Here is a 27,659-nt window from a genome sequence, read left to right as displayed (position 1 = left end):
TAGCCAGCCAGAAGAACTTAGAAAGGTGGGAGGAAATTTCCCTTTTCTGGCCTCACACCTGGAAACGTGCTAGAAGTACAAATATTTGAGCCCCACCTCAGCCCTACTGAATCAAAAATTCCGGGAGTGGATCCCAACAACCGGTTTTAACAAGCTTTTCTGACGAGTCTAACACATGCTGAAGTTGGAAAACTACAAGTTTAGTGGAAAGTCATCTCTGCAGTTCATCAAAGTCATGATCCGAGTCCTTCATGTTAGACTATAAATGAAAACTAACTGAATATTTACTTGTGACAGTTAACTCTCCACCCGTCATCTTACTGACTTGCCGCAATCGCTGTACACGATGGTGGCTTTTGTCCCTGTTTTGTAGAAGAGAGTGTTAACTTGCAGCCAGATTAATTCCCACAAGAAGACCAAACTTTTTTTAGGTGTAGAATTTTTTTTATGTAAAAGCCTGATTTGGGTGAAAGGACGCATAGGTAGGGCAAACTTCGTCTCCGGCACCCCACGCCGGCCAGGACCCAGCACGCCTGGGTGCTGCGCATCGCTCTCCCTTCCCCGGTAAGCGCCAGGAGCCTGTCGGGATGCTCGTTACCGTGGAGACAGGCGTGCGAGCCGGACGTGCCTCGAGAAAGGCGGAAGGTGTGGAAGAGCGGGCGGCCATTTTGAGACCCGGTAACTGGGACGGGGGAGGAGTCGGCGAGGGACGGTTGGCCGGTTTTACCTAAGTGGTACCGCGGGGCGGGGAGAAGAGGGAGGCGCCTGGTGCCATCCTAGGGAGGGATGCGGGGAGGAAGGGAGGAGATGGGAGAGGCAGGAAAAGGGAAGAGAGTGGAGGGACCCGGCAGAGGCGACTGGAGAAGAAATGCGGGGCGAGACGCAGGGAAAGACTCAGAGATGCTATGAGTAGAGGCGGGGCTAGAAGGTGCCGGGCGTAGAGCTCGTGGTTGTCCAAGGCATGGGTAGGGATGGTGAAGAGAAGGGTTGGGACGAAAAGGTGTCGCGGTTCGGACAGGGGAAGGTCGAGGAGGTGCTGACCTACAAGGTAGCCCGGCGTGGAACGAGGAGAAGGCGCAGGGCGAGGAGAGAACGAAAGGCAAAAACAGCGTCTCTGAGGAGGGGGGCGGGGCCACGCGAGGGGTGGAGCAAGGAGCAGGCTCGGGAACTAAGGGCTTGTCGAGAACCAGAGGAAAGGAGGTGTGGAGAATAGGTCGAAGACCAGGAACGGTACAAGGAACACAAACAGATCGGAGGGCAAGCTCTAAGCGGGAAAACAGCCGCAAAGCCGGGGAAAGAGGAGGGACATGGAGAGTCCCGGTCCAAGACCGGGAGCGGGGCGGGCCTAGGTGCAGGATCCCGGAGGCCCGCAGGACCCGAGCGAGGAGAAAGGGGCGGTGCCAAGAGAAGTGCGCTGGCGGGGCTAGAAGTAAGGGCGACTTGCAGCTGCCATGAAGGTGTAGGTATGAGGTCAGAGGGAGTGGCAGGAATGGAGAAAATAGATGGAACGCAGCCCAAGTCGGAAGCCAAAACCCGGACTGGGTGAAGAGTTGGGGAGGGATGCAGAGCAAGCGCAGAGCGAAAAACAAAGGCAAGGTTAAGGGAGGAGACGAGGAGGCATAGCTAAACCAGGAGCAGCGTTGTTGCCAGGAGCAACAGTAGGGGCGGGACCTGAAGTACTGACGAGGGTGGGATTCCGCTAATGGGAAGTTGCAGGACCTGGGGCTAGAGCGAGTCCGAGTCCGAGTCCGGAGCAAGGACCCGAGGCCAGCAGGCTTAGCAGGGGCAAGGCCAGGAGCCGAGTGAGGCAAAGTACAGAGTCAGGATCTCAGAAGGCGGCCCCGGAGTGCAGTCTTGCCAGCTGGAGTTGAACACCGCATTCCTTAGGTTCAAGCCACGCTGTGCTCTGTCCCACGATGAATCCTGCTGGCCCTGCGTGGCTGAGACTACAAGTCCTGTGTCCACTGCTGGCGGTGCTATTATCACCGTGGAGTCTGTGGGCTGTCGAGGAGTGCACCTGGCAGGTTGTTCTGAACAAGTTCGAGGCAGTAGGCAAGAACTTTGGGAGTGACCGATTCTTCGAACAAGAGCCACTGGACACAGTGGGCAGCTTGTTCAGCCTTCTGGTGGATGCGCCCATTGACCTGGACCAGGTGAGGGCTCTGGGGCCAAGAGAACGAGAGGTCCTGGATCTGCACCCCACTGGACTCTGAACATTTGCCTCAACCTCTCCTTGCAGAAATACATGAGCTTCCCTTACTACCTTAAGATCAACTACTCTTGCAAGGGAGAGGTGAGTGCGTGCAGCCAGAGGGGACTCATTCTGTGTGAACCTCAGTTTCCCTATCTCTGACATTGTTTTAAATAAAAGATTATTTATTTATTTTTGGACAGAGGGGAATGGAGAGAGAGAGGGAGAGAAACATCAGTGTGTGGTTGCCTTTCGTATGCCCCCTACTGGGGACCTGGCCTGCAACCCAGGCATATGCCCTAACTGGGAACTGAACCTGTGACCCTTTGGTTTTCAGGCCAGCACCCAATCCACTGAGCCATGCCAGCTGGGTCCAGCGGTCGACCTTTGGTTGGCAGGCCAGCTCTCAATCCACTGAGCTACACCAGTCAGGGCAATATTGAGCATCTTTTCACATGCTCATTCATTTATCTATCTTTGTTCATTGGGATCTTTTTGCCCACTTAAAAATTGGATTGTCTTTTTATTGTTGTGTTGTAAAATTTCTTGGTATATTCTGATACTAGTTTCTTGTTAGATATATAATTTGTATATATTTTGTCACATTTTGTTGGTTATTTCACTTTCTCGATGGTGTCCTTTGAAGCACAAAAGTTTTATGTTTATTGAGATATAATTCACATACCATAAAAGAGCACTAAAATTTTAAATTTCAATGAAGTCCAACTTATCAATTTTTTGTGGTATTGTTACCTATGCCTTTGGTGTAAACAGGTTGTCTAAAGTCTTTGCCTAACTGGAGGTCATGGAGCTTTACTCATGTGTGTGTGTGTGTGTGTGTGTGTGTGTGTGTTTTAAAGTAGTTTAGTTCTTACATTTAGGTCTTCAAAACATTTTGAAATTAGTTTTGTATGTGGTGTGAGGTAGGGGTCCAACTTTGACATGTGACGACTCAGTTATTCCCGTACCATTTGTTGAAAACATTCTTTACCCCATTGAAATATCTTGGCACCCTTGTCAGAAATCAACTGACCATGAATGTAAGGGCTTATCTCTGCATATAATTCTGTTCCATCACTGTATATGTCTGTCCACGTGCCAGTACCACATAGTCTTGATTACTGTAGCTTCGTGGTAAGTTGTGAAATCAAAAAGTGTGAATCCTCAAACTTTTATTTTTTTCCAAAATTGTTTTGGCTCAGGTAAGCTTTTTGAAGATAGTGAAATGTTGTGGTCTAGAAGTGAAGGTCTGGGGGCTGCAGACCTAGGTTTGAATCTGCCATAGATTCATGTTTACTTGGGGGTAGTGTAGCACAATAGTTAACACTTTGAACCAGGCTGCCTGGGTTCAGATTCCGTACCATAATAGCTGTGAGCTCAAGCAAGTTATTTAACTTCTATACCAAGGTTTCCTCATGTTTTTTTAAAAAGATGTTATTTATTTATTTTTAGGCAGGGGAAGGGAGGGAGAAAAAGAGAAAGAGAAACATCAATGTGTGGTTGCCTCTCGCATGCCACTGGGAACTGGCCCGCAACCCAGGCCTGTGCCCTGACTGGGAATCGAACCAGCCCCTTGGTTCACAGGCTGGCGCTCAGTCCACTGAGCCACAGCAGCCAGGATACCTCCTCCTCCTTCTTTTAATTTTTTTAAAATTATATTTTATTGATTGTGCTGTCCTCATCCTTAGCAAGTGTAAGGTAATGATCATGCTCACTTCATAAAATCAGTAAATATGTGTGAAATACTTAGCCCAGTGCCTCGTTCACACACAGGGCTCAGTGAATGCTAGCAACAACTCCTAGAGTGTGACCCCGGGCACAGTTTTATTTCACAAACCTCCTCTCCTTATCCCTAAAAGTGTGGTAATAATACCTTTATTTGTTCACGCAACACCTACTATGAGTCAGATTCTCCTCCTTTTACAGTGGCGGGGGGGAGCAAAGAGAAACAACGCAGCCAGGTTTTTCTTAAGGATTCAGCCCACCAGGAAAGCAGACAGTCAGCAAGTAAATACATAAAATAATTTATGAAGAGTAATCAGTATAAAGAAGAAAATAAAATGAGGTAATATGTTAGAAAGGAGGGTGTTAGCAGGGGTAGTTGTGGAAGGTCTCTGAAGAGTCTTAACCAGAGACTTGACTGATGACAATGGAGGACTGTGAGAACTGAGGAAAGCATTCCGGCCGAGGGAACAGCCAGTGCAAAGGCCCTGAAATAGGAAAGAGGCCAGTGTGCGTGAGGACCTCAAAGAAGCCCGTGTGGCTAGAGCAGAGTGAGTGAGGGGGAAAGTGGGAGGGGACAGGTCAGGGAGGTGATTTAAGGCCTCATGAACCCTAGTGAGGACTTGGCTTTCACTCTGAGTGACTGAGTGAGATGGAGTGGTAAGATGTTTCTGAGCTGAGGAGGGACGTGATCTGACTCGGGTGTTCACAAGCCCCTCCTGCTGTGTGGGGGAAGCAGAGAGCAGGGGGCGGGGTTGGGAGCAGGGAGACCAGGCAGGCTGCTGATGCATGGTCTAGGCGGGACTTGAGGGTTGACAGAACCTGGGTGGTCTTGGCCACTGTTGCCCCGACAGAGAGGAGGTCCCTGCTCCACCAGCACCTGCTACCCTGTGACTGGAAACCCAGAGGCAGGGCTGCAACAGGTATATTTGGCAGGACTGGAAGGGTCCTGGCTGAGGCAGTCCTCAGGATGAAAGCCTGTGCAAAGGTGATCAGACCCATTAAGTGTCTCACCCTGGTCTCAAAGCCCACCCTCATCCCCCACCTGTAGCGGCCTGAGTGCAGCTTTCTCTTGGAGATCCATCCAGCCCTTTGCATGTGCTTGTTCCACGCACTTGGAACATCTTTCTTCCCTCTTTCCATCTCCACTCAAAGCTCTGCCCGCCCTTCTCAGCCCAGCCAGGATCCCGGCATCTCTGGCAGGTTGTTCCTGGCTGTCCCCTCACCCTCTTCCCCAGTTCTTTCTGTCCACTTTCCCATCCCACGTTTTCCCCAGGCCCCCAACCCCCAGCCCCCAGCCCTCAAACATGGCTATCCTCTGACTGTTGGGGATGGCAGAGTCTCATTTCCGCAGGGAAGGTAGAAACCTCAAGAGTAGACCTGGAATCCCTGTAGTAAGGGAGGAGGCTACTAGCAGTTATGGGTGCCAGGATCAGTCCCACCATCACGATTTTGCTATCCAATGCTGCCCATCTGTATGTATTCCCTATATCCAAATTCTGTCTGAAGACCTTGGCCCTGGACTCACCTCCTCCAGGAAGACATCCTGACTCTCTCCACTATCCCTAGCTCGTCTGCCCTTCTCCTAGCCTGACCTGTCCTCCACCCCAACTCCAAACCTAGACCATGTTCTCTAACCTTTCCATGGTGGAGAGTTTGTTCTCCCTACTCAGCCCAGGAGGACAAACTACTAAAAGTGGGGTCAAGGTGGGGATGGGGGACAGAGGTTATCTGAAAGATATACCTATGGGGCCATCTCACCCTCAGTCCTCCGAGGCTCTGGTCCGCAAGGGCCACCTGACGGGGCTTAAGCCTGTGGTGCTAGTCACCTTCCAGTCCCCAGTTAACTTCAATCGTTGGAAGTTGGAGCAGCTACAGATCCAGATGGAAGCAGCCCCCTTCCGCAGCAAAGGTGGGCGTAAGGGGTGCCTGGAAGGGTCATAAGCCTGGCAGGACTGGGGGGGGGGATGTTGATTGGGGGATGACTTGGAGGGGAGGCTGGGATCATTAGAGGGGTCCATGAGCTGGTGGCATTGTGAGGCTTGTTGGAGGCCCTCAGTGGGGTCTGTGACCTAGATGGAGGAGGGCATGGAGAGGAGACCTCAGTAGGTTTCATGGCCTAGAGGGGGCTACACAAAGTCCCAAGTGGGGTCCATACCTGGAGGAGGACATGGAGGGTTGCAGGGAGATCTCAGCGATCTGTGGCCTGGAGGGGGCTGCTAGGAGGCCCCAGAAGCCTCAGTGGCCCCTGCTTACCAGCAGATCAGTGCAACGCAGAGGAGGTGTGTGTCATGAGCTGGTACACTCCCATGCCCGTCAAGAACGGCAGTGTGGTCATGCGTGTGGATGTCAGCAGTAATGGCCAAGGGCCCTTCATCCCCAACAAAAGGTGCCCTTCCCCACACCTGGAGCAGGGGGTAGACTCTAGGAGGAACTTCCTTATCCCCAGATCCCCCAAGAAGCCAGGAGGAGACCCATGGGAGGAGAAAGGGTGGGAGGTGGCTGTGAGCTATGGCAGGAGCCCCTGAAACTGGAACCTTCGCCTGTGCCTACCTCATACCTGCTGCTAGATTTCAGGTAAACATCAATGGCTTCCTAAAGAGACAGCAAGACAATAATTCCACACAGTTCACTGTGGGAAATGAGGTAAGAGGGCCAAACAGTGGAAATGGTAGAACATACGGGTTCAAGACAGTGGGCTGGTACTCTGATTATTTCCAATACAAGTGGTAGGCTCCACTTAGAGAGCACTTAATTTGTGCCAGGCCGTGGGCAAAGTGTTCTTCTAAATGCACAATCACGTTCTGTCTTCACAGGCATGTACTGTGCACACAGGGTGGCCCCATGGGAACAAAACAGTGAACACACACACTCAAGTCCCTGACCTCTTAGAGCTGACGTGCTAGTGGGAGGGACAGACAGCAAACCAGTAGTAAACACGAAATCAAGTGAATTCTGTAGTAAGTTAAAAGGCAGAAAGTGCTCTGGGGAGAATTCAGAGTGAGGGGGATTGGGTCCATGCAGGAGGGGACTGCAGCGTTGGATGAAATGGTCAAGAAAGGAAGAGTTGAGAAGGTTGACATTTGGGTAAAGCCTCGAAGGAGGAGAGTGGGGAATCATGCGGATCCCAGCGGAATAACGTACAGAGGGAACAGCCAGTGCAAAGGCTCCGAGGTGGGAATGTGCCTGGCCAGTCTGAGAAGCAGTGAGGAGGCCCATGTGGCTGGGAAAGAGTGAGCAAGAGGGAGATTGCAGGGGGTTGAGGTCAGCGGTGAGAGGGACAAACTGTGTAGGGCCTCGTGAGCCAGGGAGAAGACTTTGGCTTTTACCCTGGGTGAGATGAAGCCAGCGGAGGGTACAGGGGTGCTGAGTAGCCCCGCTGCCCCTCCCCTGGCAGCTCTTCGAAATGATACCCCGGTCCTTTGTGAATGTCTCGTCGAGGCCTCTGTGGTACACTGTGGACCAGTCGCCTGTGCTCATCCTGGGTGGAATGTCTGACGAGAAGTCCATCCTGCTGACTGACACCAACTTCAACGACTTTTTTCTTGTGGAGGTAAGAGATGCAGGGCAGATGGTGAGCTAAGGCCTCTTGGAGGATGCTGGGCTTCAGCCCCTAAAGTGGGTTGGGCCTGGGTCTATGGAAGGTTCTCCCAAGATATTCCCACCCCCGTAAGAGACAGATAGCATGAAGGAAGGCCGTGAGACCCTGCAACCAGACAACCTGGGTTCAAATCCACCTCCTGCCATGTGGCCTTGGGCAAGTCACTTCACCTACCTGGGCCTCAGATCCCCCCCCCCTCCGTCAGATGGCAATAATATTTATATTTACCTCGTAGAATCAGTGTGAGGATGATATGTTAATGTCAGCTAGATACAGAATGAGCAATATGTGAGTGAAAGCCATTATTTATAGGTCCACCATTTGCAATTCTGAAACACAAAACACATTGAAAATGGCATTTTCACAAATTTAGGGCTCAGATTCACTTGAGCAACCCTGACCTGAGCTACCAAAGGCTACCTAATCTTATGTATCCCATTTAGTATTATATTCAGATTCTGCCTTGCAGAAATCTTAAGGTGTTCTATTACAGGGTGCTGCCTCAACTCCATTTTTTTAATTTAATTAGTGTTCAAGTACAGTTTTCTGTCTTTTACTCCCATCCCAGCCCACCCCCCCCCCAGTGCTCCCCACCTCCCTCCCATTTCTAGTCCCCCAGTTGTTGTCCATGTGTCCTTTATACTAATTCTTGTAAATTCTTCCCCTTTTCCCCCTGAAATTCCCTCCCCTCTCCCCTCTGGTCACTGTCCCCCTGTTCTCTATTTCAGTGTCTTTTCAACTCCGTTTGTTTACATAGGAATGCTGTGTGTGTGCCATGTGACCTTCTACATGCTGGAAAACTCTGATCTCTCATATGCATCTGGCCCCAAGGGTTTTTAATTTGGCATTGTGAGCCTGTAATATTCCCAGAATGGGAAAAGAATGTTCGAAGCAAGTTATTTTGTGTGTGTGTGAATGGCAGTAACATGTTTGAGTCGGTACAGCTGTAGGCAGAGCTTCAACCCGGTCTGAGCAGAGGAATGGATTTAGCAGGTGCGCCTAACTGCACAGCTCATGCACTGAGCAGGCTTCAGGCCTAACTCGGGGCGTCATAGGAGGACCCCAGCTTTCTACTCCATTTCTTCTGGATTAGTTCTGTCCTCAAAAGGGCTCATATCATCCCATCTCCTAGGCAGGAGAATGGGAGCATCTCTTTCCCAAATAGCTTTAAAGAAAACCTTGAAATTTGTTTCCTTGGCCCTGATTGGTTCAGTTTAGGTCATGTGTCCCAAAATGATGCAATATGCCAGTTGGCTTAGCACAGGTCATGCTCTCCATCCTTATGAGGAGAACAGCTGAGACAGGTGGCAGAGAAAGGATGGGTCCCCAGAGTGAAATCTGGGTAGCTTTGCCACAAGTTGAGGGGAGAAGGTGCTGGTTGTTAATGGTGTCCAAGAATAACAATTGTGCTCTGCAGCACCCCCAAAAGTTTGCCTCAGCCTCTTTTTATCCAGGTTGAAAGCCCCACCCATGATTTCTGAGAAGGCCATGTAGATTAATGTTCTGGTTCCCTCTGGTTCTGAATGCCTGCTTTACTGAATTTGTTCATCTTGTAGACCATCTCCCTGTCCTTGTCAGCCTTCTCCAGTCTGGCCCAGGTCTTCCCAGACATTGCTGTTTTCTTGCTCCTAACATTTCAAATATGTTTCCTGGTGCATTTTCCCCAGGTCTCCTTTATTGTGGTTTTCATTTTCTCAGTCTTCCCCATAGGGTCTCCAAGATACATGTAGTTTCCATGGAATCTGTAGTGCCTGTCCTATCTTCTGGGAGATTTCTGACGAGAACAATAGTTCACTGTCACTTTGAATGCTGCAAGGAAGTCCAAACCTAGGGACTATGTCTTGGAGTAGAAGCTTTGCTACCTCAGTTGCCTTCTCAGTTCTAGTGGGGTATGCTTCTACCGATCCAGGAAAAGTGTCCACAAAAAATAATAAAAATTTAAAGTTTCCTATGGTTTTAGGAATCTGTGTAAAGTCGACTTGCCAGTCCTCAAATGGGCATATCCCTTTATATCATACTCCCTTTCCTGTTGGGGCAGGTTTTGTCTTAGGTTTGTTTTTGGCACACAGCTGACAGGCTTGGACAGTCTTTTGAATGGTCCTTTGTGAGTGAGGGCCCTTTGGATGTGGCCTAATGAGGTCCATCAAAGCATCCCTTCCACATGGGCTTCTTCATGTAGGCATTTGAGGATGGGATATACCGGAGCTTTAGGGAGTAAGATCGTACCATGAGTGTCAATCTTTCATATGGAACTAGTGTCCGTATTAGAGCATCCCCTTTCACAAGCCCGTGCCTCATCCCGTTCTGTATAATGAAGTTTAAATTCTCACAAGTCCAGATACGGAATTAGAGCCCCAAGAAGTGGTGGCTTTTGGGTGGCTGATCTTGCTGCTTTATTGGCATTTTGGTGTCCTGGCTTGTTTGGGAATTGTTCTTCTGGTGTCCTGGGAAGTACATTATGACAATCTGGTTCAGTAGATTCCTTGCTTCTAGCAGTTGTAAAATCTCTTTGCATATTTGATGTCCTTATTCCCTGAGGTAAAGAGCCCTCTTTCTTGGGGGCTGATTTCTCAACTTTGCAGAATAAAAGGGATTGGCAAGAAATATTCAAAGTCATGAAGGCAGGGACCTACAGCTAAGATTGCTCTACCCAGCAAAGATACCATTTAGAATCAAAGGACAAATAAAGATCTTCCCAGATGAGAAAAAAGGAGTTCATCCCCAAACCATTATTATATGAAATGTTAAAGGGGCATATTTGAGAAAAAAGAAGAAGAAAACTATGAACAATAAAGGGGCAGTAAATACAAATCTATCAACAATTGAATCTAAAAAACAAACTTAGCAAACAAGAACAGAGATAGAATCATGGATACAGAGAGCATTTTGATGTTTGCCAGATTGGGGGCAGGTATAGGATAAGGGTCGAAGAGGGGGGGGGTTAAGAAGTACATATAGGTAGTTACAGAATAGCCATGGGGATGTAAAGTACAGCATAGGAAATTGAGAAGCCAAAGATTTATACATATGACAAATGGACACGAACAATGGTGTGAGGACTGCCTGAGGGAGTGGGGGTGCTGGGTGGAGGGCGGCAAAGTGTGAAAAGTTGGGACAACTGTAATAGCATAATCAATAAAATGCAATTTTTTAAAAATAAAAGCCCTTTTATTATTCTTATTCTTGAGACCCAAGATGGAAGTAGAATAGGGACCCAAACGGCATGTAGCCCAAGAGGCCACGAGGGCTGGCTTAACTTGGACAGGTGGCAGCTGAAGTTCTGGAGGGATAGATAGTTCAGCAATGGGGGGTTCCCCTTGAGAACTGTGGGGTCTAAACTCCAACCTGTGTTCCCCAGCCTAGAGCACCAGAACCGGTAAGGAACCCAAATAACATCCGGTTGTGAAAAACTGCAGGGTTTCTGTCTGACGGGAAATGGCAAAGATGCACAGAGTCTTTTAAAGGGCCAACACACAAAATGTCGTTTGCAGCCATTTATCCCTGGGCTGTAGAAGGGCAACGTGGACCAGAGCCGTGTGAGGAGAGTCTGAGGCTGGAGGCTCTTGGGGAAAGCTGAAGGGCTTTGGAAAGCGGGGTTGGTTTCTGGTGAGACCTCGCTCCATGGCTTGCAGAAAGTATCCCCTATTGTGTCCTCTGCACATGGCGTTTTCTCTGCGTGCCTGAGTGGAGAGAGCTCTCTGGTGTCCCTCTTCTTATGAGAAAACCAGTCTAATAGGATTAGGGCCCCACCCTTATGACCTCCTGGGACCTTAATTATCTCTATAAAGGTCCTATCTCCAAATATAGTCACCTTGAGGAGTTAGGGCTTCAACATATAAGTTGGGAAAGGAACACAATTAGTCCATCACACCCCATATTGCCAATAAACTGGTACTGAGCTCTAGAAGCTTAATTAAATTTAGATTCCATCTTTCAGGCATTCACTGGTGGTGATATGGCCAGTGTCGGCGATCAGTCAGTGAATTCAGATAGTGTCGGCCTGACAGCCCAATTGTGTTCGTGGTAGAATAAGATTGTTAAAAATGTGCTGGGGCCAAGCATGGGATCTTTTGGATCCAACCCTCAGGCCTGGGGAACAGGGACTGCTTGGCACCATCGAATACACTGCACACTTTTTAAATTTAGGGAGCACACAAAGCCCCAGGCTCCTGCCTGGGTCCCGCTTTCCTGGTTCATGTTGAGCAAGTTTGGCCACTAAGGTGCTGCTACAGGAGGAGTAGGGAGGGCACCCTGGAGGCAGCTGCGTATATCCACCCTGAGCAGTTGTCAGAGCAGGAGCCTCCCCCCAAGGCAGGTTGTGGGGGCCGAGGCCAAGGCCACCTGCTCACCGCTGGCTCTGCTCCTCTGCAGCTGAGCATCGACAGCTGCTGGGTAGGCTCCTTCTACTGCCCCCAGGCCAGCTTCACCGCCACCATCTACGACGCCATCGCCACAGAGAGCACCCTCTTCATTCGGCAGAACCAGCTCGTCTACTATTTTACAGGCACCTATACAACACTCCACGAGAGCAACCATGGCACCGGTGAGGGGGTTGTGGCCAAGTCACGTGCCTGAGGGTTCGTGGCATCAAGCAGGCAAGGGGACTGCCTGTGGGAGCCCCGGGGATTGTCTGAGTAAACCCATCTACTGGTACCTGGGGCTGGAATTGCCTTTGATGAGGAAGGGGTATTGGAGGGACTTTCCAAGGTCGTGAACCATCCTGCCCATCCTGGAGGGGCTTCTCAAGTGCTGGGGTGGGCTTCTCGAGTGCTGGGGTGGGGCCTTCATCCAGACCTTCCCAGGAACTGTGGACCAGCTGAGGGAAGTGGGAGGGGTGAGAGTGAGGGGAAGGAGCAGAGAGACGGACAAACTCGTGCACATGAACATGCACACACTCAAGCAGACATTAGAGTGTCAGAAAGACAGAGAAAGGCTTACTGAGTGAGAGAGCAGTTGGGAGTGAGGGCAGAAAGAGATATAGGAGTCAGAGAGAAAAATGGGTGGAGGGGGAGAGAGAGTGAGATAGAGAGAGAGATGGGCTGTTGGAGAGGCAGAGCCATGAAGGAGACTGATCAGAAAGGAAAGGAAAGACTTTCGATTCAGCTTCATCATTTAGTGATACCAAAGCTCTCCTAGTTGTTCTGGCTTTCCCCCCCAGTCCAAATGAGAGATGTCATTTAGATATAGGGTCACTTGGACTTATACGGTCACAGAAACTTTTCATTAGTTAACATATGTTCTTAAAAGTTCATTTTTCTTCCTTCTTTACCTAGGGCACTTGGACAGTGGGAGGAATCAAATTAAAATGGGCTCAAGCCAAAAAAAAAAAAAAGGAGAAGGTTATTTTTTGGCTTAGATGGCTAAAAAACCCAGGAACATGTTGGTTTCAGGCACAGTTGGATCTAGGGGCTCACTGTATGACCTGTTAGACCCTCCTGTGGTGGCCATGGTGACTCCCTGTTCACCCAGCAACTGCAGACTTTTATATCCTCAGGGGCCCCAGGGAAGAGCATCTCTTTGTTAATGGATGCACGTTAGGACTGTCTTTGATTTGCCCTGTTCAGTCACATGCCCAGTTCAGAACCAATCACTCTGGCCAGGGAAATGGAAGGGTGGGATCAAGCCTAATCTGAACCTCATAGACAGAATGTGAGCCAGGAGGGTTTTCTTAAGGGCAACCGAGTCCCTGTGCCAGGGGTCCCTCGGTCCCCACACTGAGCAGCTGCTCTGGGGAGAGGGAATGGTAACAGGCTCACTGAGGCCAGGAAGATGTGGATGGGAGCCCAGGTCCAAACGCCTGGGCCTGAGGCCCCGTGCTGGCTCTGCAGAGAACTGGGTCCGTGTACTGCCCCACGAGTGCATCAAGAAGCTGTGCCCCGTGCATTTTCACAGCAATGGCTCCGAGTACATCATGGCCCTAACCGTTGGGAAGCACGAAGGTTACGTCCACTTTGGGACCATCACTGGTAAGGGTGGGGCCCTCTGGCAGCCCAAGAGACTCCTTTATGCCCTGTCACCTCCGAGAATTCTCAACTTGGGCCCTCACCCTTCACCGTGTACCTTCCGAAGGGGTACCTGGCTTAAGGCTGCCTGAGTGGGGATGGGTTTAGGTGTTTGTAGAGATAGTTCTCGGGGTGTGTTATGTATCTTGCAGGACATGTTTGATTTCGACGGGCAGAAGCCCAATTCAAAATTCGTTTAGGCATAAAGAGTTTGTGGACTTCTAAATGAAAAGACAAGTGGGCAACCCCAGGCATAGCTGAATCCAGGGGCTCACAGGGTGTATCATCAAGACTAGCTCTTGGGAAGGCAGCATAGCGTAGTGATTATGCACAGGTCCGGAGAGAGACTGCTCCAACCCACCCAGCCCATCACCTGTGGTTTGGGACAGGTGACTTAACCTCTCTCTTCGACCTCATTTTCTCATCAGCAGAATGGGGCTAATGATACTACTGGTATCTGCTTCATTGTGTGATATGCAGATTCAATAAGTTGGCATCTGTAAAGGTCTTAAAACAGTGCTAGGGACCTAAGTGTTAGAAAAGGGTTCATTAGTATGAGCCCTGTGATTTAGCTTCATTTTCAGGTAGCTTGCTCCTCCTTGGAGGTTTAGGATGGCTCCCAGGAGCTGAGGATCATTTTTCACCAGCTTGAATCATCCCAGGAGAACGAAAGCAACCTCTTCCCCATTAACACTAGAATGCATCCCAGGGTGCACTCTGATTGGCTGATTCTAGGTCCTGTTCCTTGACCTGAGCCCAATACCAGAGGGAGAAAGGCAAACTCTGATAGGCCAGGTGTGAGTGACTGAAAGGCCAAAGCCTGAGACCTGTTCCCTGGAATCCACAGGCCTAACTAAGGACAGGGGCGGGGCACAGGCATTCCACTACCTTGGGGTTCCTGTTGGGTTGGGAGTGGGAAGGACCTGAGCATGGACCTGACCTTCTCCGCAGATGGCCGTGTGTCCTTCAAGATGCTGCCCAGGCAGAAGTCCGTGTGTGAGAGGATAGAAGATACCTATTTCCCAGGTGGCTGTGGAGATCTAGGGGATGGGAAGACAGGGAAGGGTGGAAGAGGTCATGGGGAAGGACAGTCAGTGTCTTGGGGAGAGGTTGCAGAGTTACAGGGATAGGGTAGGGGTGGCAGACACAGAGGAATGAGGTGATGGACAGGGGGCTGGGTCGGGGGTTACTGTGGACTTCCCCCTTCCCCTCCAGTTGTCGGCTGCTCTATAACCTGGGCCATATACATCGAGGGTGACAGCATTCTGCTGCTGCTGGTGGAGACTGAAGACAACACTGCCCAGAAGCATTTCCTGGTGGTCAGCTTCAGCCTAGGTAATTGGGACACTACAGGTGGGGAGGCTGAGTGCACAGCAGACAATGGGAGGGAGATGTAGCTCACGTCACTGCTGGGTAAGGGCTAGGGGTGGAGAACAGGCTTGGTGGGCTGGGGAAACAGAGGAAGTCAATGTGACTGGAACAAGGGGAAATGGAAGGGCGGGAGATGAAAGAGTGAGGAAAAGCCAGATCTGGAAGGGCCTGTGGCTCGCAGTCAGATCTGGTTTTTATTTGACCTGAACTGAGAATAGGGCTGCCACGTGCAGTTGTACGGGCTGGGCACCACACTCCCCAGCCAAGGAGCCAGAGGAGGCGAGTCCTGAGCCCTAACAGAGCTGTGTCATCTCAGAGGCAGCACCTTTTTTGTAATTCACATGTAGAAACAATAACGGCCAAGAGGCCCACATTGGAAGCCATCGGAGGGCTTTTGGGAGGGATTGGGAAGCTGGTGACTTGCTCAGTTTCAGAGAGCTTAGGGCCTCAGGAGATTTTGCTGTGTTCTTTTCACCTGTAGTCACCGATAGCCTGGAAGTTCTCTACATCATCCCGAAATTCATTCCTGACGGTAGGAGGGGCAGGCAGAAGGGGGCCTCAAAGGTGGCTGGGGGCCAGGACGGGACCAGGCGATCCCTCCTCACTGCTGTGTCCACTCTGCCTCTGCCTCTGCCTCTGCCTCTGCCTCTGCCTCTGCCTCTGCCTCTGCCTCTGCCTTGGCCAGCTCGAGGCCTGGAGTTCCTGATGCTCATAGGGACAGAGTCTTACACTACGTTCCCGATGGTGCCCAAGGGCATGTCCTATAACCCGTTTAACCACCTGCTGTTCATCTGGGGCAACTTCCTCCTGCAGAGGTAGGGGTCACACATACTCTGTTTTCCCAGCCCCATCAGGGTGAGGGCCCTTTCTGAAGTCACCAAGTTTTCAGTTTGCCCAAGTCCAGAAGTTACAAGGACTGGGATGGGGAAAACACAGGCTGGGGTGATGAGGGCTAGGATGGGTGAGGGCATGGGAACCTGATGTGAGGTACCAACCTATGTGGGCAATAGACAGTGCTGTCTGGGGAAGGTGAGGACATTTTACATCTTAACTCCCCAGGAAAGTAGGGGCCCCTGAGTCAACTCCATGGGCTGTTGGCAGTGCCAGGTTGGCAAATGCTCCTGTTGACAGATGGGCAAGTCACCCAGAGAGTTTGGAGTCAGGGGCAGAAAGAAGCTAGAGTCCCAGGCTTCCTTCGCACGTTCCCAGGAGGCTAAGGGAGAAGTGAGGAAACAGCTCCCGTGTTCAGTCCAGAGCCGCGGGAAGCAGACATCCTCCAGGGGCCTTGCCTGGGCGCCCTCAGCTTCCATCTCCACCCCTGCAGCTATGACAATGAGAACTACATCTACCTGGCAGACTTCCCCAAGGAGCTGTCCATCAAGTACCTGGTCAACTCGTTCCATGGGGACATAGCTGTTGTCACAGAGACCGAGGAGGTGGGCTGCCCCGCCCCTCTTCCCACTTCATCTCTGTCCATCCCAAACCCTGGAGGTCTCCCTTCTTCCCCTATGAGAGCAAGGAGGCCACACAGAAGGAACCCCCTCAGGGGCTGGGGAGAAGGGCAGAAGCTGCATTTGTAGCTGAGAACCCTGGAACTCAAAGAGGTGAAGTGTCTTTCCCAGAGTCCCTCGGCAGAGAGAAGCACCTGGGCTCAGCGTTTTCTGCCCCGATCTCCGGAGGGGGCCCACGTTGGTTTCAGCATGCAGGTGTCCCTTTCATAAATAAGGACCACTTCCTGGAGTCCTGACCCAGAGCTGGGGACACAGTGGCCTTCACAGGGTGACAAGCCTGTTGGGAGGGCAATTCATTTCCAGACAGTGGCAGCTGAGAGTAGTCAGGCTGCAGCGAGGACATCAGTATCCGTGAGTGTTTAGAGAAGGGGCCTGACCCAGTCTGGGTGTCTGGGTGTCAGGAAGGGCCTCAAGAGGAGACCACATAGGGAGGGGGGGCATCCTGGAGGTTGGAGGGGATCCTCTAGGCTGAGGCTCAGGAGGTGCTGAGGTCTAGAGTCAAATGGGCTGGTGGGGGGGGAGGGGTGGGCATCGGTGTAGAGATGGGAAACTGAGGCCAAGGGGATGGTGAGACGCTGGAGAGTGCAAAGAGTGGGAAGAGAAAAAGACAGCTTGGCCCTAGGGACCCCAACAATTAGGGGTGTGTGTATTAGGAATGCTTAAGTTGCAAGTAATAGAAAGTCAAGCAGACTGAAACACCGAAGAACTTGATCATGGTGATTGGGGGTTTGGAAGCAGAGATGGCACTACAGAGGGAAGGGATGTGAGCCCACCCGACCCAGCCGCGGGTGAGTTCCCAAGCCTCACCCCTCAAGGAATGGGGCCATCGCACTCTGCAGAGGAGGAGAGGGGTCAGAGGTCCCCAAGGCTCTCACCCCCACCCGGCTGTTGCCCCTCAGATCTGGTACCTCCTGGAAGGAAGCTATCGGCTGTACAAGCTGTTCCCATCGCACGGCTGGGAGCTGCATGTCAGCCTACAGATGATGCACCAGTCCTCTCTCTACGCCCCCAATGAGACCATGGTCACCCTGTTCTACGAAGACCGCAGTCTGTACCAGGTGCCAGGCAGGGGCTGTGGGGAGATGTGGGGGCGGGGGCGGGTGATAGGGTGGCTCACGCCAGCTCACCCGGCCCTGCCTCCCCACTGCAGCTGGTGTACCTTGTCAACAGCCAACAGGGCCGGCTCGTCAAGAGGCTCGTGCCCGTGGAGCAGCTCCTCATGTACCAGCAGCTCAGCGGGCGCTACCTCCTGTCGAGGCAGAGGTGAGCCGATACTGGATGAACCAGTAGTCAGCCCCGAGCACTTCCCGCACAGAGCTCCCCGTTCCGGAGGTGGTGGGAGGGAGGTCAAGCCGTCCCCAACTGGTGACCTCGGGGCTCTGACGGGGAAGGTCACAGCCTGCGGAAACTCAAAGGAGGGGCCTAACCCAGTTTGGGGGGAGGGCGCTTCAAGGAGGGCTTCAGGCAGGAAGATGCGCGTGACCATGACCTGAAGGGTGAGGACGCATTGGCCAGGTAACAAGACAGAGACGTGTTCCAGACAGGGGGAGCCCTTCGTGTGCAGAGGCACAGAGGAGGGGAGGAGACTGGGTGTTCGAGAACTGAGAGAAGCACAGTGTTGGTGGCAGGCCGAGCAAGGGCAGCCAATGGTCGTAAGGAGGGACTTGCGGTTCATATTGAGGGGCCCGGGCGGGAAGCCACCATGGGATTAAACGGAGGGACCCTACCTGGTTAGATTTTACTGCTTTTAATAGTAATCCTTCTGGTCACCTGCAGAGGAGCCCAGGGAGTGGGGGTGGGCGGAGGGGAGGTGGAAGGACTGTTAGGAAGGGGGACCAGAGGCTGGGATGAGGTCCAAGCCTGGTCTGAGGGACCCAGGGACTCCAGGGGAATGTGTCCAGTGTTACCAGGGGCTGAGGCTGAGGAGGAAGGGCAGGGCAGGATTAGATGTCAGGGGGCTCCTGGGGCACAGGACTGGGGACAGTAAGCCGCCAACCCCCATCACCACCGCCCAGGAGTCACCAGAGGCTCTCCTTCACCAACTTTTGCCCCTTCACGGTGATGCGCCTGCGGGACCTGCCCAAGCCACAGGTCTACACGCGCCAGGAGCGCTACCGGGCGCAGCCGCCAGGTGTCCTGGAGCCCTCCGGCTTCCACACCGAGAGCTCACTTGCAGTCTATCAGGGCCTCCTCTACTACCTGCTCTGGTTGCACTCCAAGTACGACAAGGTGGGCGCCTGGTCCCTGCCTGGGCACGTCCCAGGCCTGGGCTTGTCTGAGACGGGACTGCGGAGACGCAGAAAGAGGGCTAGGCCTGTGGGGCTAGAAGAACCACTGTGGAGAGGGGAACACAGCAGGCCGCCTAGAGCCTGAGGCCAAGCGGGGATGGGGGCAGGGAGGGGGGGTGCTTGCGCAGGGCTGTGGGAGATAGTGTTGCAGGTGTGGCCATTGGACTGACAGCAGGACGGGCCAGGGTGTGATCTTTTGCTTTGCGGTAGGGGTAGGGTCTGAGGCTGGGAAGGGGTCTGGGAATGTCGCCTTCCTGTGACGCTCCTCCCCGCCCCACCGGGCCCTCACGATGCTGGTGGTCTCTGCAGCCTTACGCAGACCCGGTGCACCACTCCACCTGGCGCTGGTGGAAGAACAAGAAACAGGACCAGGTGCGTGGAGAGGGTTTCAAGTCGGGAGAAGGGCGACCTCAGACAGCCCTGCCCACCTCGTACCTTTCCTCTCGCTGGGTGCTGACCTTGCCCTGTCTCCCATGCCCCAGGACTACTACCACTACCTGGCGAGCAACTGGCAAAGTGCGGGTAACGTGTACATTGATATGAACAACTACGAAAAGATCTACGATCTCAAGGCCGAGTACCAGCTGCCCGAGCGCATCTTCCTGGATAAGGGCACCACCTACCGCTTCTCCATCTTCATGACTGCCCGGGGCCACTCGTTCAAGTCGAAGCCGGAGCCCGGTCTGTGGGCAGGGCCTGAGTAGAGTCAGAGTGGCGGCGGGGGACCAGGAGGGGGGGCGGGACCTGGGCACCATCTCAGGGTCTGGCCCTAACCCCTCAGGTGCTTCGGGCAGGCAACATCTTCCGGCTGCAGAGCCAGGTGGACCTTGGTGTGGTGCTAGCTGACCCCTACTGCACTGAAGTCGTGGTGAAGCAGAACATCCTTATTAATCGCAACTCAGTGCTTTTTTTGGTGAGACTAGCTGATGAGGAGATACAGGGGCAGATTTTCCTGGGCAGTGGACCTGTTGGAAGCTCATGGTTTCTCGAACCATCCCTGGATCCTCGGGTATGCCTGCTGACCCCTTCATTTTTGCTCCTACCCCCAGGTTACACTCAGGGACAAAAAGGTGTGCTTTGACCATGGCATTAGTGGACATGATCCCATGAAGACTTCCATGCTGGTCAAGGTGCAGTCCAAACCTGGAGGGGAGGGAAGCAGGACGAGGGAAAAGACTGGGCCGGTGGAACACACCTGCATCACCTGCTCCTACCCACAGGTTGTGGGATCATCTGGGCACTGCTTCCAGAACACGAACCAGGGGCCCCGCATGCAAGTATTGGACCTTGGGGTACTGCGCCCTGTGCTGGGAGGGAAGGGTTTGGGTGTAGTTTCTGTGTGCTCCCCTGGCACCCCCACCAACTCACTCACCTCTTTCCTCCATTCCTGTGTTCAGAAAGGGCTGCATGCAAACTTGTGTGTTTCTTCTGATCCTTTTCTGCAGTAGGAAGTAAAGTAGCTGTGACACGGGCTTTCTTTCCCAATCGGCACGAGGGCACCACGAGGGTCAGCTTGGCACTTTTCCTACACGTTGTTCTTCCTCTACCCACTCACATGGTCTTTGTTCGCTTCTGTGCGTCCTCGGTTGTTCACTTGCTTGCACATGCACTATCCCCTGTGCACAGAGGCAGACCCTGAGGCTCAGCGAGGTGGCGGACCTCTACTCAGAGTAACCCAGGGAGCTGCTAAGTGGTAGTGGAGGGACCTGACCCACAGGCCTTGTTCTCACCCAGTTCCCTGCCCTAACCAACAGACAGACCCGGGTGCCCCTCCATCTGGCTTAGTATGACCCAGGGCAGTAAAAATGGGGGTTATAACAGTCCCAACACCTTGGATTACATAAGACAATCTGAGTCAAGTGCAGGGTAGAGTGACTCACCTTAGGCTCCATAAGTGTTTTTTTGTTGTGCTTAGTAGTATGCATTATTTTCCTCTTTATCATAACCCCAGGGGCTCAAAGTTAATACCCCCATTTTGACCTGGAAGATCCGTTCTGGAAATTGATAACACACTTACAGCAAAAGGTCAAAAACAACCTAAATGTTCACGCATAGGGGAGTGGTTAAATAAGTTATGGTGCATCCGTGCAATGGAAAACTATGAGGGAAGGAAAGAAGGAAGGAAAGGGAAGGGCAGGGAAGGAAGATATATCTCCATACCTCCAAAGTGTATTTTATTCTTAAGAGAGAAAAGCAGGGTACACATCAATGTAGGCAAAACAGTAGCATGAGAAAGATTCTCTGAGACCATGTATTCATGTTTGCTTTTCTTTGCATGAAGAAACTTTGGGTAAATGGACAAAAAAGTACTCNTCTGTGCGTCCTCGGTTGTTCACTTGCTTGCACATGCACTATCCCCTGTGCACAGAGGCAGACCCTGAGGCTCAGCGAGGTGGCGGACCTCTACTCAGAGTAACCCAGGGAGCTGCTAAGTGGTAGTGGAGGGACCTGACCCACAGGCCTTGTTCTCACCCAGTTCCCTGCCCTAACCAACAGACAGACCCGGGTGCCCCTCCATCTGGCTTAGTATGACCCAGGGCAGTAAAAATGGGGGTTATAACAGTCCCAACACCTTGGATTACATAAGACAATCTGAGTCAAGTGCAGGGTAGAGTGACTCACCTTAGGCTCCATAAGTGTTTTTTTGTTGTGCTTAGTAGTATGCATTATTTTCCTCTTTATCATAACCCCAGGGGCTCAAAGTTAATACCCCCATTTTGACCTGGAAGATCTGTTCTGGAAATTTATAACACACTTACAGCAAAAGGTCAAAAACAACCTAAATGTTCATGCATAGGGGAGTGGTTAAATAAGTTATGGTGCATCTGTGCAATGGAAAACTATGAGGGAAGGAAAGAAGGAAGGAAAGGGAAGGGAAGGGAAGGAAGATATATCTCCATACCTCCAAAGTGTATTTTATTCTTAAGAGAGAAAAGCAGGGTACACATCAATGTAGGCAAAACATTAGCATGAGAAAGATTCTCTGAAAGATTCTCTCTCACTTCTCTGAGTAGAAGTGAGACTTTGCACTGTGTGCGTGCGTGCACACAGGTATATTCTCCATATAGACACATGTGACCATGATATCCATCTAAAAATGAAGTTTAACCAAAAAAGCCAATGATTAAGAAAGAACCCAGGGAGACAGGGGTGCTGAAGACGGTCTGAGCTCTTCTTTCTTTGTGTTCTCAGGCTGCGGCCTGCCGGTTTCTAGGTCCCTCTCCCTCCCCGTCCCCACGTTACCAGATCAGGAGGCACGTGCATTGGGAAGGCCCAGAGCCTCCCTCTAGCTCCCATCCTGGGAAAAAAACGGAAGTGGGAACTAATTGATAAACAGTGCCTTCTCGATAGGTACCGTATTTTTCGGACTATACGATGCATGATTTCTCCCAAATTTGGGAGGAAAAGGGGGGGGTGCATCTTGTAGTCTGAATGTAGTTTTACATTTACATTGGTGAGATATTATGTTATTTATGTTATTAAGTATTTTACCACATGTTTGGCTTCAAAAATTTTGTTCCTATTTCCCTCTAAAACCTAGGCGCATCTTATGGCCCGAAGAATATGGTACATATCTTGGATGAAGGAAGTAAGAAGTGAATTTATATGTAATAGGTGCTCAGTCAAATTTGCTTAGGTGAATCAAGGCTTGGAGTGTCTCTTAACAGGCCAACCCCAAAGATGGACCTCCAGGGGAGGTGGGGCTGGGGTCAGGGGTTAGACCAGGAACAGGTTTCATTCCCTGTGCCAGAGGTTTATTCATTCAGCCACTATTTACGGAGTACCTGCTACATGCCAGCCTGGTTTTAAGGGCTGGAGTTGCCGTAGTGAACAGACCAGACAGGTTCTGTCCTTGTGAAGCTGGTGTTCCAGTGGGTGGAGTGTATTCATTTCTAGGGTTGCCATCATCCCCACGGACTAAGAAGCCCACTCCCTCCCAGTTATGGAGGCCAGAAGGGTGAAACCAGGGTTGGTCCCGCTGCAGGTTCTTAAGATCCTTGAAATTTCTCGGCTTGTAGATGCATCACTTCAGTCCCTGCCTTCACCTTTACAAGGCCTTCTCCTGGGACCGTGTCCAAATTTCCCTCTTCTTATATGGACACCAGTCATTGGATTAGGATCCAGTATGACCTCATCTTAACGTGATTAAACCTGTAAAGACCCTATTCCAAATTAGATCACATTGGCAGGTACCATGGGACTAGGGCTAGGACTTCAACATATCTTTGGGATACAGAATTCAAACCACAACGGAGTCAGACAATAAGCAAGATGGATAAGATATTGTGTGTTAGGAGGTAATGAGAGCTAGAGAGAAAAAGGCAGGCAAGGGGCATAGCGTAGGTCAGCATTTGCCGTTGGATGGCTCAGTGAGAGCCTGGCCGAGGAGGACACGTTTGAGCAGAGACTTGGGAGGGGAGGTACGTGAGCTTTGTGGTTATATGCTAAAAAGTCATTCCAGTGGGAGGGAACAGAGGGTATTAAGGGCTGGAAGCAGGAGTATGTTTTATCTGTTAATACTAAGGGAACATGGGTGGGCAATTGTGGCCGGATCAGGGCGAGCAAGGAGGAAAGTGGTGAGAAACGACGTGAACATGGTGGTGATGGGGCAGATCCCCTGAGGCCTCATGGGCAGTGGGGAGCAAGACCATTCTAGGGGAGGACTCTGAGCAGAGGACTGGCAGGTGTTCGCAGAGTCCCGCTGGTTGCATGTGGGAGACAGGTAGGCAGTGTTTGGCGAGGGAGACCAGCGAGGATTAGGTTATGTAGGCAGCAGGGCTAGGTAGGCAAGAGCGAAGCAAAGGAGCTGAGGGCTGGAGGAGAGAATGGCTCTATTTTGAAGTCCAGAGACATAAGCTGTCCGAGGGGACTGGATGTGGGGGTGAGAGAAAGAGGTTTCCAGGATGAGGCCAAGGCTTTTAGCCTGAACATAGAGGGATGAGGGGCCATTAGTTGAGCTGGGTTGTGGGTACGTTGACCTGGAGATGCCGATTACGCGCCCAGTGAGTGAGTGGCTTGTAGGTGTAATCTTTGGCCAGGTCTAGCATGAGAGGTGCCCTATCTATGGCTACCAACTCCTCTCCACAGTTGCCGTCAAGCCCAGACCACGGTTTCCGGATGCCTGTGTCCCTTGGACACTCTGAGGACAATGTCCCGGATTCCTTGACCCCTGCCCCCGAATCTTCCATCCTGCCTGCACTTTCCTCACCCCATGCTCCCCCAGATCAGGTGTTTGAAAATTCAGGCCCAACTCCAGCCCCATAAAGTCTGACGAGGAGGTGGGTGCGCCATAGGTGTACGTGTTACTGGGTTTTTATGTCTTTTTCTGCAGACAGCTGGACGCTACCTGGCCCAGTTCGAGTCCCAGCTCTACCACTTAATAGCTCTCTGGCTTTGGATAATAAATAGGTTGCTCAACCTCTCTGTGCCTCACTTTGCCATCTCGAAGACAGGCATTAGTAGTCTCTCCCATATAANCCCAACTCCAGCCCCATAAAGTCTGACTAGGAGGTGGGTGCGCCATAGGTATACGTGTTACTGGGTTTTTATGTCTTTTTCTGCAGACAGCTGGATGCTACCTGGCCCAGTTCGAGTCCCAGCTCTACCACTTAATAGCTCTCTGGCTTTGGGTAATAAATAGGTTGCTTGACCTCTCTGTGCCTCACTTTGCCATCTCGAAGACAGGCATTAGTAGTCTCTCCCATATAAGGCTGTTTGGAGAGTCAAATGAATTTGAGTCTGTGGTGCTTCGAACACTAATGCCTTGTACACAGTGAAAGCTACCTAAGTAATTGCAGTTATTAAAGTACTGATTTAAGGAAAATAATGAGCAGATTGCACCCTGATGAGGGTGAGCCTGGAAGGTAGTGACGGTGTCTGTGGGAGGAGGGCTGTTCTCCCCTTCCCTCTTCCCAGGCGAGGCTTTTCTCCTCCCACGCAGGGCAACCTGATGGTGCCGTTGCTTATCGGCTGCCCACCTGGCAAGCGTCTTGCCTTTGACATCACCTACACGCTGCAGTACAACCGCCTACAGAACAAACACTACTTTAACTGCGTCCGCCCGGACCCTGAGATGCCCTGCTTCCTCTTCCGTGACAGTGCGTGTCCAGGCCCCTCCTCTGCACTGGTCACTGCCCCCTGTCCCACCACTTGGCCCCCCCCCCACCCTGCCTTCTTACCTCCCGGCCCACTCTCTGCTCTTCCCCTTGGTCCCTGCTCTCTCTTTTCTCCCCTCACCACCCTCCACTTCCCCGGGCCAGGCTAATTCTTCTCCTGGCCTCACCCTCTTCCCACCTCACAGTCTTCTACCCCTTCTTCTTGATCCAAGATTTGGTGACGGGAGACTCTGGCAGCTTCCAGGGCAGGTAAAGGCATGGCCAAGCCAGTGGCTGATGGGNCCCCCCCCCCACCCTGCCTTCTTACCTCCCGGCCCACTCTCTGCTCTTCCCCTTGGTCCCTGCTCTCTCTTTTCTCCCCTCACCACCCTCCACTTCCCCGGGCCAGGCTAATTCTTCTCCTGGCCTCACCCTCTTCCCACCCCACAGTCTTCTACCCCTTCTTCTTGATCCAAGATTTGGTGACGGGAGACTCTGGCAGTTTCCAGGGCAGGTAAAGGCATGGCCAAGCCAGCGGCTGATGGGAAGGGGTAGGAGGGTAGGAGGGCGGGAGGGGTAGACATGATACAGGACTCAGGACACTGAGGCCAGTCATTGCACCCCTCTGCTCCCTGCAGCTATGTTCTGAAGGTGGTGGGCGGTGGGCCCACCCTGGACACCATCAGGGAATACAGCGAAGAAGAGATTTACCGCTTCAACAGCCCCCTGGACAAGTAATCCCTGTGGGAAGCGGCTGTCATTGGGCCTTCCTTCCCCTATAGACCCCTTCAGCTTCCCAGCCACAGACCTCCCACTCCCTGCAAGCCCCACCTGCCTCAGTATCTCAGGCCCCACCCACAGCAAGGCTGCTAGGGTCCCACAAATTCCTGCCCTGTTCACCAAAGGCTCCAGCCCAGGCCCCCCTTGCTCACACTGCTGGCCACCTTCCGCATGAGTCTGCAGCCGAGGCCCCGGCCTCACTGCGGTTGGGGGTCCTCTGCTGAGTTTGCAGTGGTCTTCCACAGCACCGACAGCCTCATCTGGACCACCAAGAATGCAGCAACCACCCACGACTCAGTCTTCAACATTCTGTCCCACCAGAGCTTAGGCATCGAGTAAGTGCACATCCTGGCTGCTGGCCTCTTTATCACCCACCTGTCCCCAGTCTGTCTGTCGGGCCTGACCGTGTCTCCTGCTTCTGTGGATGCCCAAGCCACATGGACCACCTTTGTGTTCCTCAAATGGGGCTGACCTTGACATAAGCTGGACGCTCTTATGGCCTTGACGTAAGTGCCAGTCCCTCTTACTTTTTCTTCAGCCCTTATTTCAGATGCCTCTTCATTTAGGAGGATTTTCCTGACTGTTCTAGTTGGGACAGTTGGCTCCTACCCCATCCCAGCCCTGATCCCTTTGGGCTGTTTCTGCCCCCTACGGGGTCTGTCTCCCTTTATAGATCCAGATTCTAAATAAACTCAACATAGTATTTGTGGAATGAGACAATGAACAAATTAGTGAGTTCCTGGTAGGCATTACTGGCATTTGAATGGAGGTCTTCGTGAGGAATAAAAACAATGGAGGAACAAATTAATACACAGGGGCTCAATTACTATTTTTGATTTATTGAAAAGAAGAAAATGATGCCATGAGAAAAGACAGAATGAGTGAATGGGCAAAGTAACCAACTTACACCTAGTCAGCATTCAACCTATGTTTGTTGAATAAATGAAGAAAGAAAAGAGTAAATTAATGAAGAGGTGACTTTGTACTAGTAGGTACTCAAGCTGTATTTGTGGGATAAAGGAAGAAGGCAGCGAGGAGTAAGGGGGGAGTTGGCAGGTGACAGGTGTACAATCCGTAATCTAGACGAATGCGTAACAAGAGGAATCAGCAGATGGACCTGAAGAGGCGGGAGGAAATGAAAGAGTAAACAAATGCCTACGACACTTGGTAGGCATCCAGAAGTCTTCTTAGATGCAAGAATGAAGGCGTGAATCCGGGATGAGGGAATAAGGTAGTGCCTAGTTGGCCCTCACTCAGTTTTGGGGGTGGGGGTAGCAATCAGGGGTTGTCACATGGTAGGCACAAGTGCCACACAAGTGCCTGACTATGTGTCCCCAGGTGGCTGTGTCTGGAGAACTCCCCATGCCATGACACCATTCCTCATAGCATCTTCGCCCCTGAATTCTTCTTCAAGGTGTTGGTGAGCAATAGGTAAGCCAAGCACGTGGCCCAGGTGGGAACAGGGGCTTTCTGTGGTGTGCCTGATTCCTTCCCAGTCATGGACCCCTTCCCCCCATCAGAGGTGTGGACAACAGCACGTACTGTGACCACCAGCTCACCTTCCTGCTGCATATCCATGGACTTCCGCTCAGTGCCAAGCGGGCCCTCTTCATCCTCATGGTGAGTGGCTGCTCAGGAGCTGCCCTGTGGGGTGGACAGGCTCCTCCAGGCTGCCCCTCCACACCGGGGGTTTCGTGTTCGCAGTGTTCAGCCAGCGTGTTTCTCAGCGTGGTGACCTTCTACATCGTCATCTGCCTCTTGCTGCCCCTCATGATGAAGCTGTGCAACTTCCTTCGCTGGAAGATCAACAACATTGTCACCTCAGAGTCCTACTACACTTACAGCTCCTCTTCCAGAGGCTTCAGCAGCACATCTCAGACCGGATCTAGTGTTGGCTCCAGGGTCAGCTTTAAGGTGGCAGAAGAGAATAAGGCTGGACCTGATGGAACCGTGAAGAAGTCACTGACCTGAGTCTCTTACCTGCCCCGCCTAGCCTCGTTCCTTACTTTCTGGGCCACCTTGGAAATGCAACCTGTCACCCATCCCAAGCCTTCCTTTCTGTTTTGCTGGAATTTTCATTTTCCTTCAGACCCCACAG

The 27,659-nt window shown here is 51.9% G+C and overlaps 1 protein-coding gene across 1 annotated transcript; it reads left to right on the top strand.

Annotated features, from left to right (window-relative positions):
• Nucleotides 1–23: 23 nt before the first annotated feature.
• On the top strand, nucleotides 24–27,659 carry CATSPERG (catsper channel auxiliary subunit gamma). The gene is made up of 29 exons (XM_037030731.1): nucleotides 24–678; nucleotides 1,888–2,153; nucleotides 2,240–2,293; nucleotides 5,681–5,825; nucleotides 6,176–6,302; nucleotides 6,484–6,559; nucleotides 7,311–7,466; nucleotides 11,886–12,057; nucleotides 13,343–13,480; nucleotides 14,468–14,545; nucleotides 14,732–14,851; nucleotides 15,369–15,419; nucleotides 15,573–15,702; nucleotides 16,212–16,323; nucleotides 17,298–17,456; nucleotides 17,549–17,661; nucleotides 18,414–18,627; nucleotides 18,996–19,058; nucleotides 19,169–19,367; nucleotides 19,481–19,599; nucleotides 19,736–19,816; nucleotides 19,907–19,963; nucleotides 24,628–24,784; nucleotides 24,988–25,051; nucleotides 25,420–25,515; nucleotides 25,807–25,896; nucleotides 26,900–26,992; nucleotides 27,082–27,181; nucleotides 27,266–27,659. The coding sequence occupies exons 1-29, from the start codon at nucleotides 588–590 to the stop codon at nucleotides 27,530–27,532; spliced, it is 3,588 nt and encodes a 1,195-aa protein (XP_036886626.1). The 5' UTR covers nucleotides 24–587; the 3' UTR covers nucleotides 27,533–27,659.

This window comes from Sturnira hondurensis, unplaced genomic scaffold, assembly GCF_014824575.4.
Source record: "Sturnira hondurensis isolate 20B ecotype Veracruz unplaced genomic scaffold, ASM1482457v3 Scaffold0020884, whole genome shotgun sequence".
Taxonomy (NCBI): Eukaryota; Metazoa; Chordata; class Mammalia; order Chiroptera; family Phyllostomidae; genus Sturnira; species Sturnira hondurensis.
The sequence above is the reverse complement of the archived record's forward strand: the minus strand, read 5'-3'. Positions and strand labels throughout refer to the sequence as shown.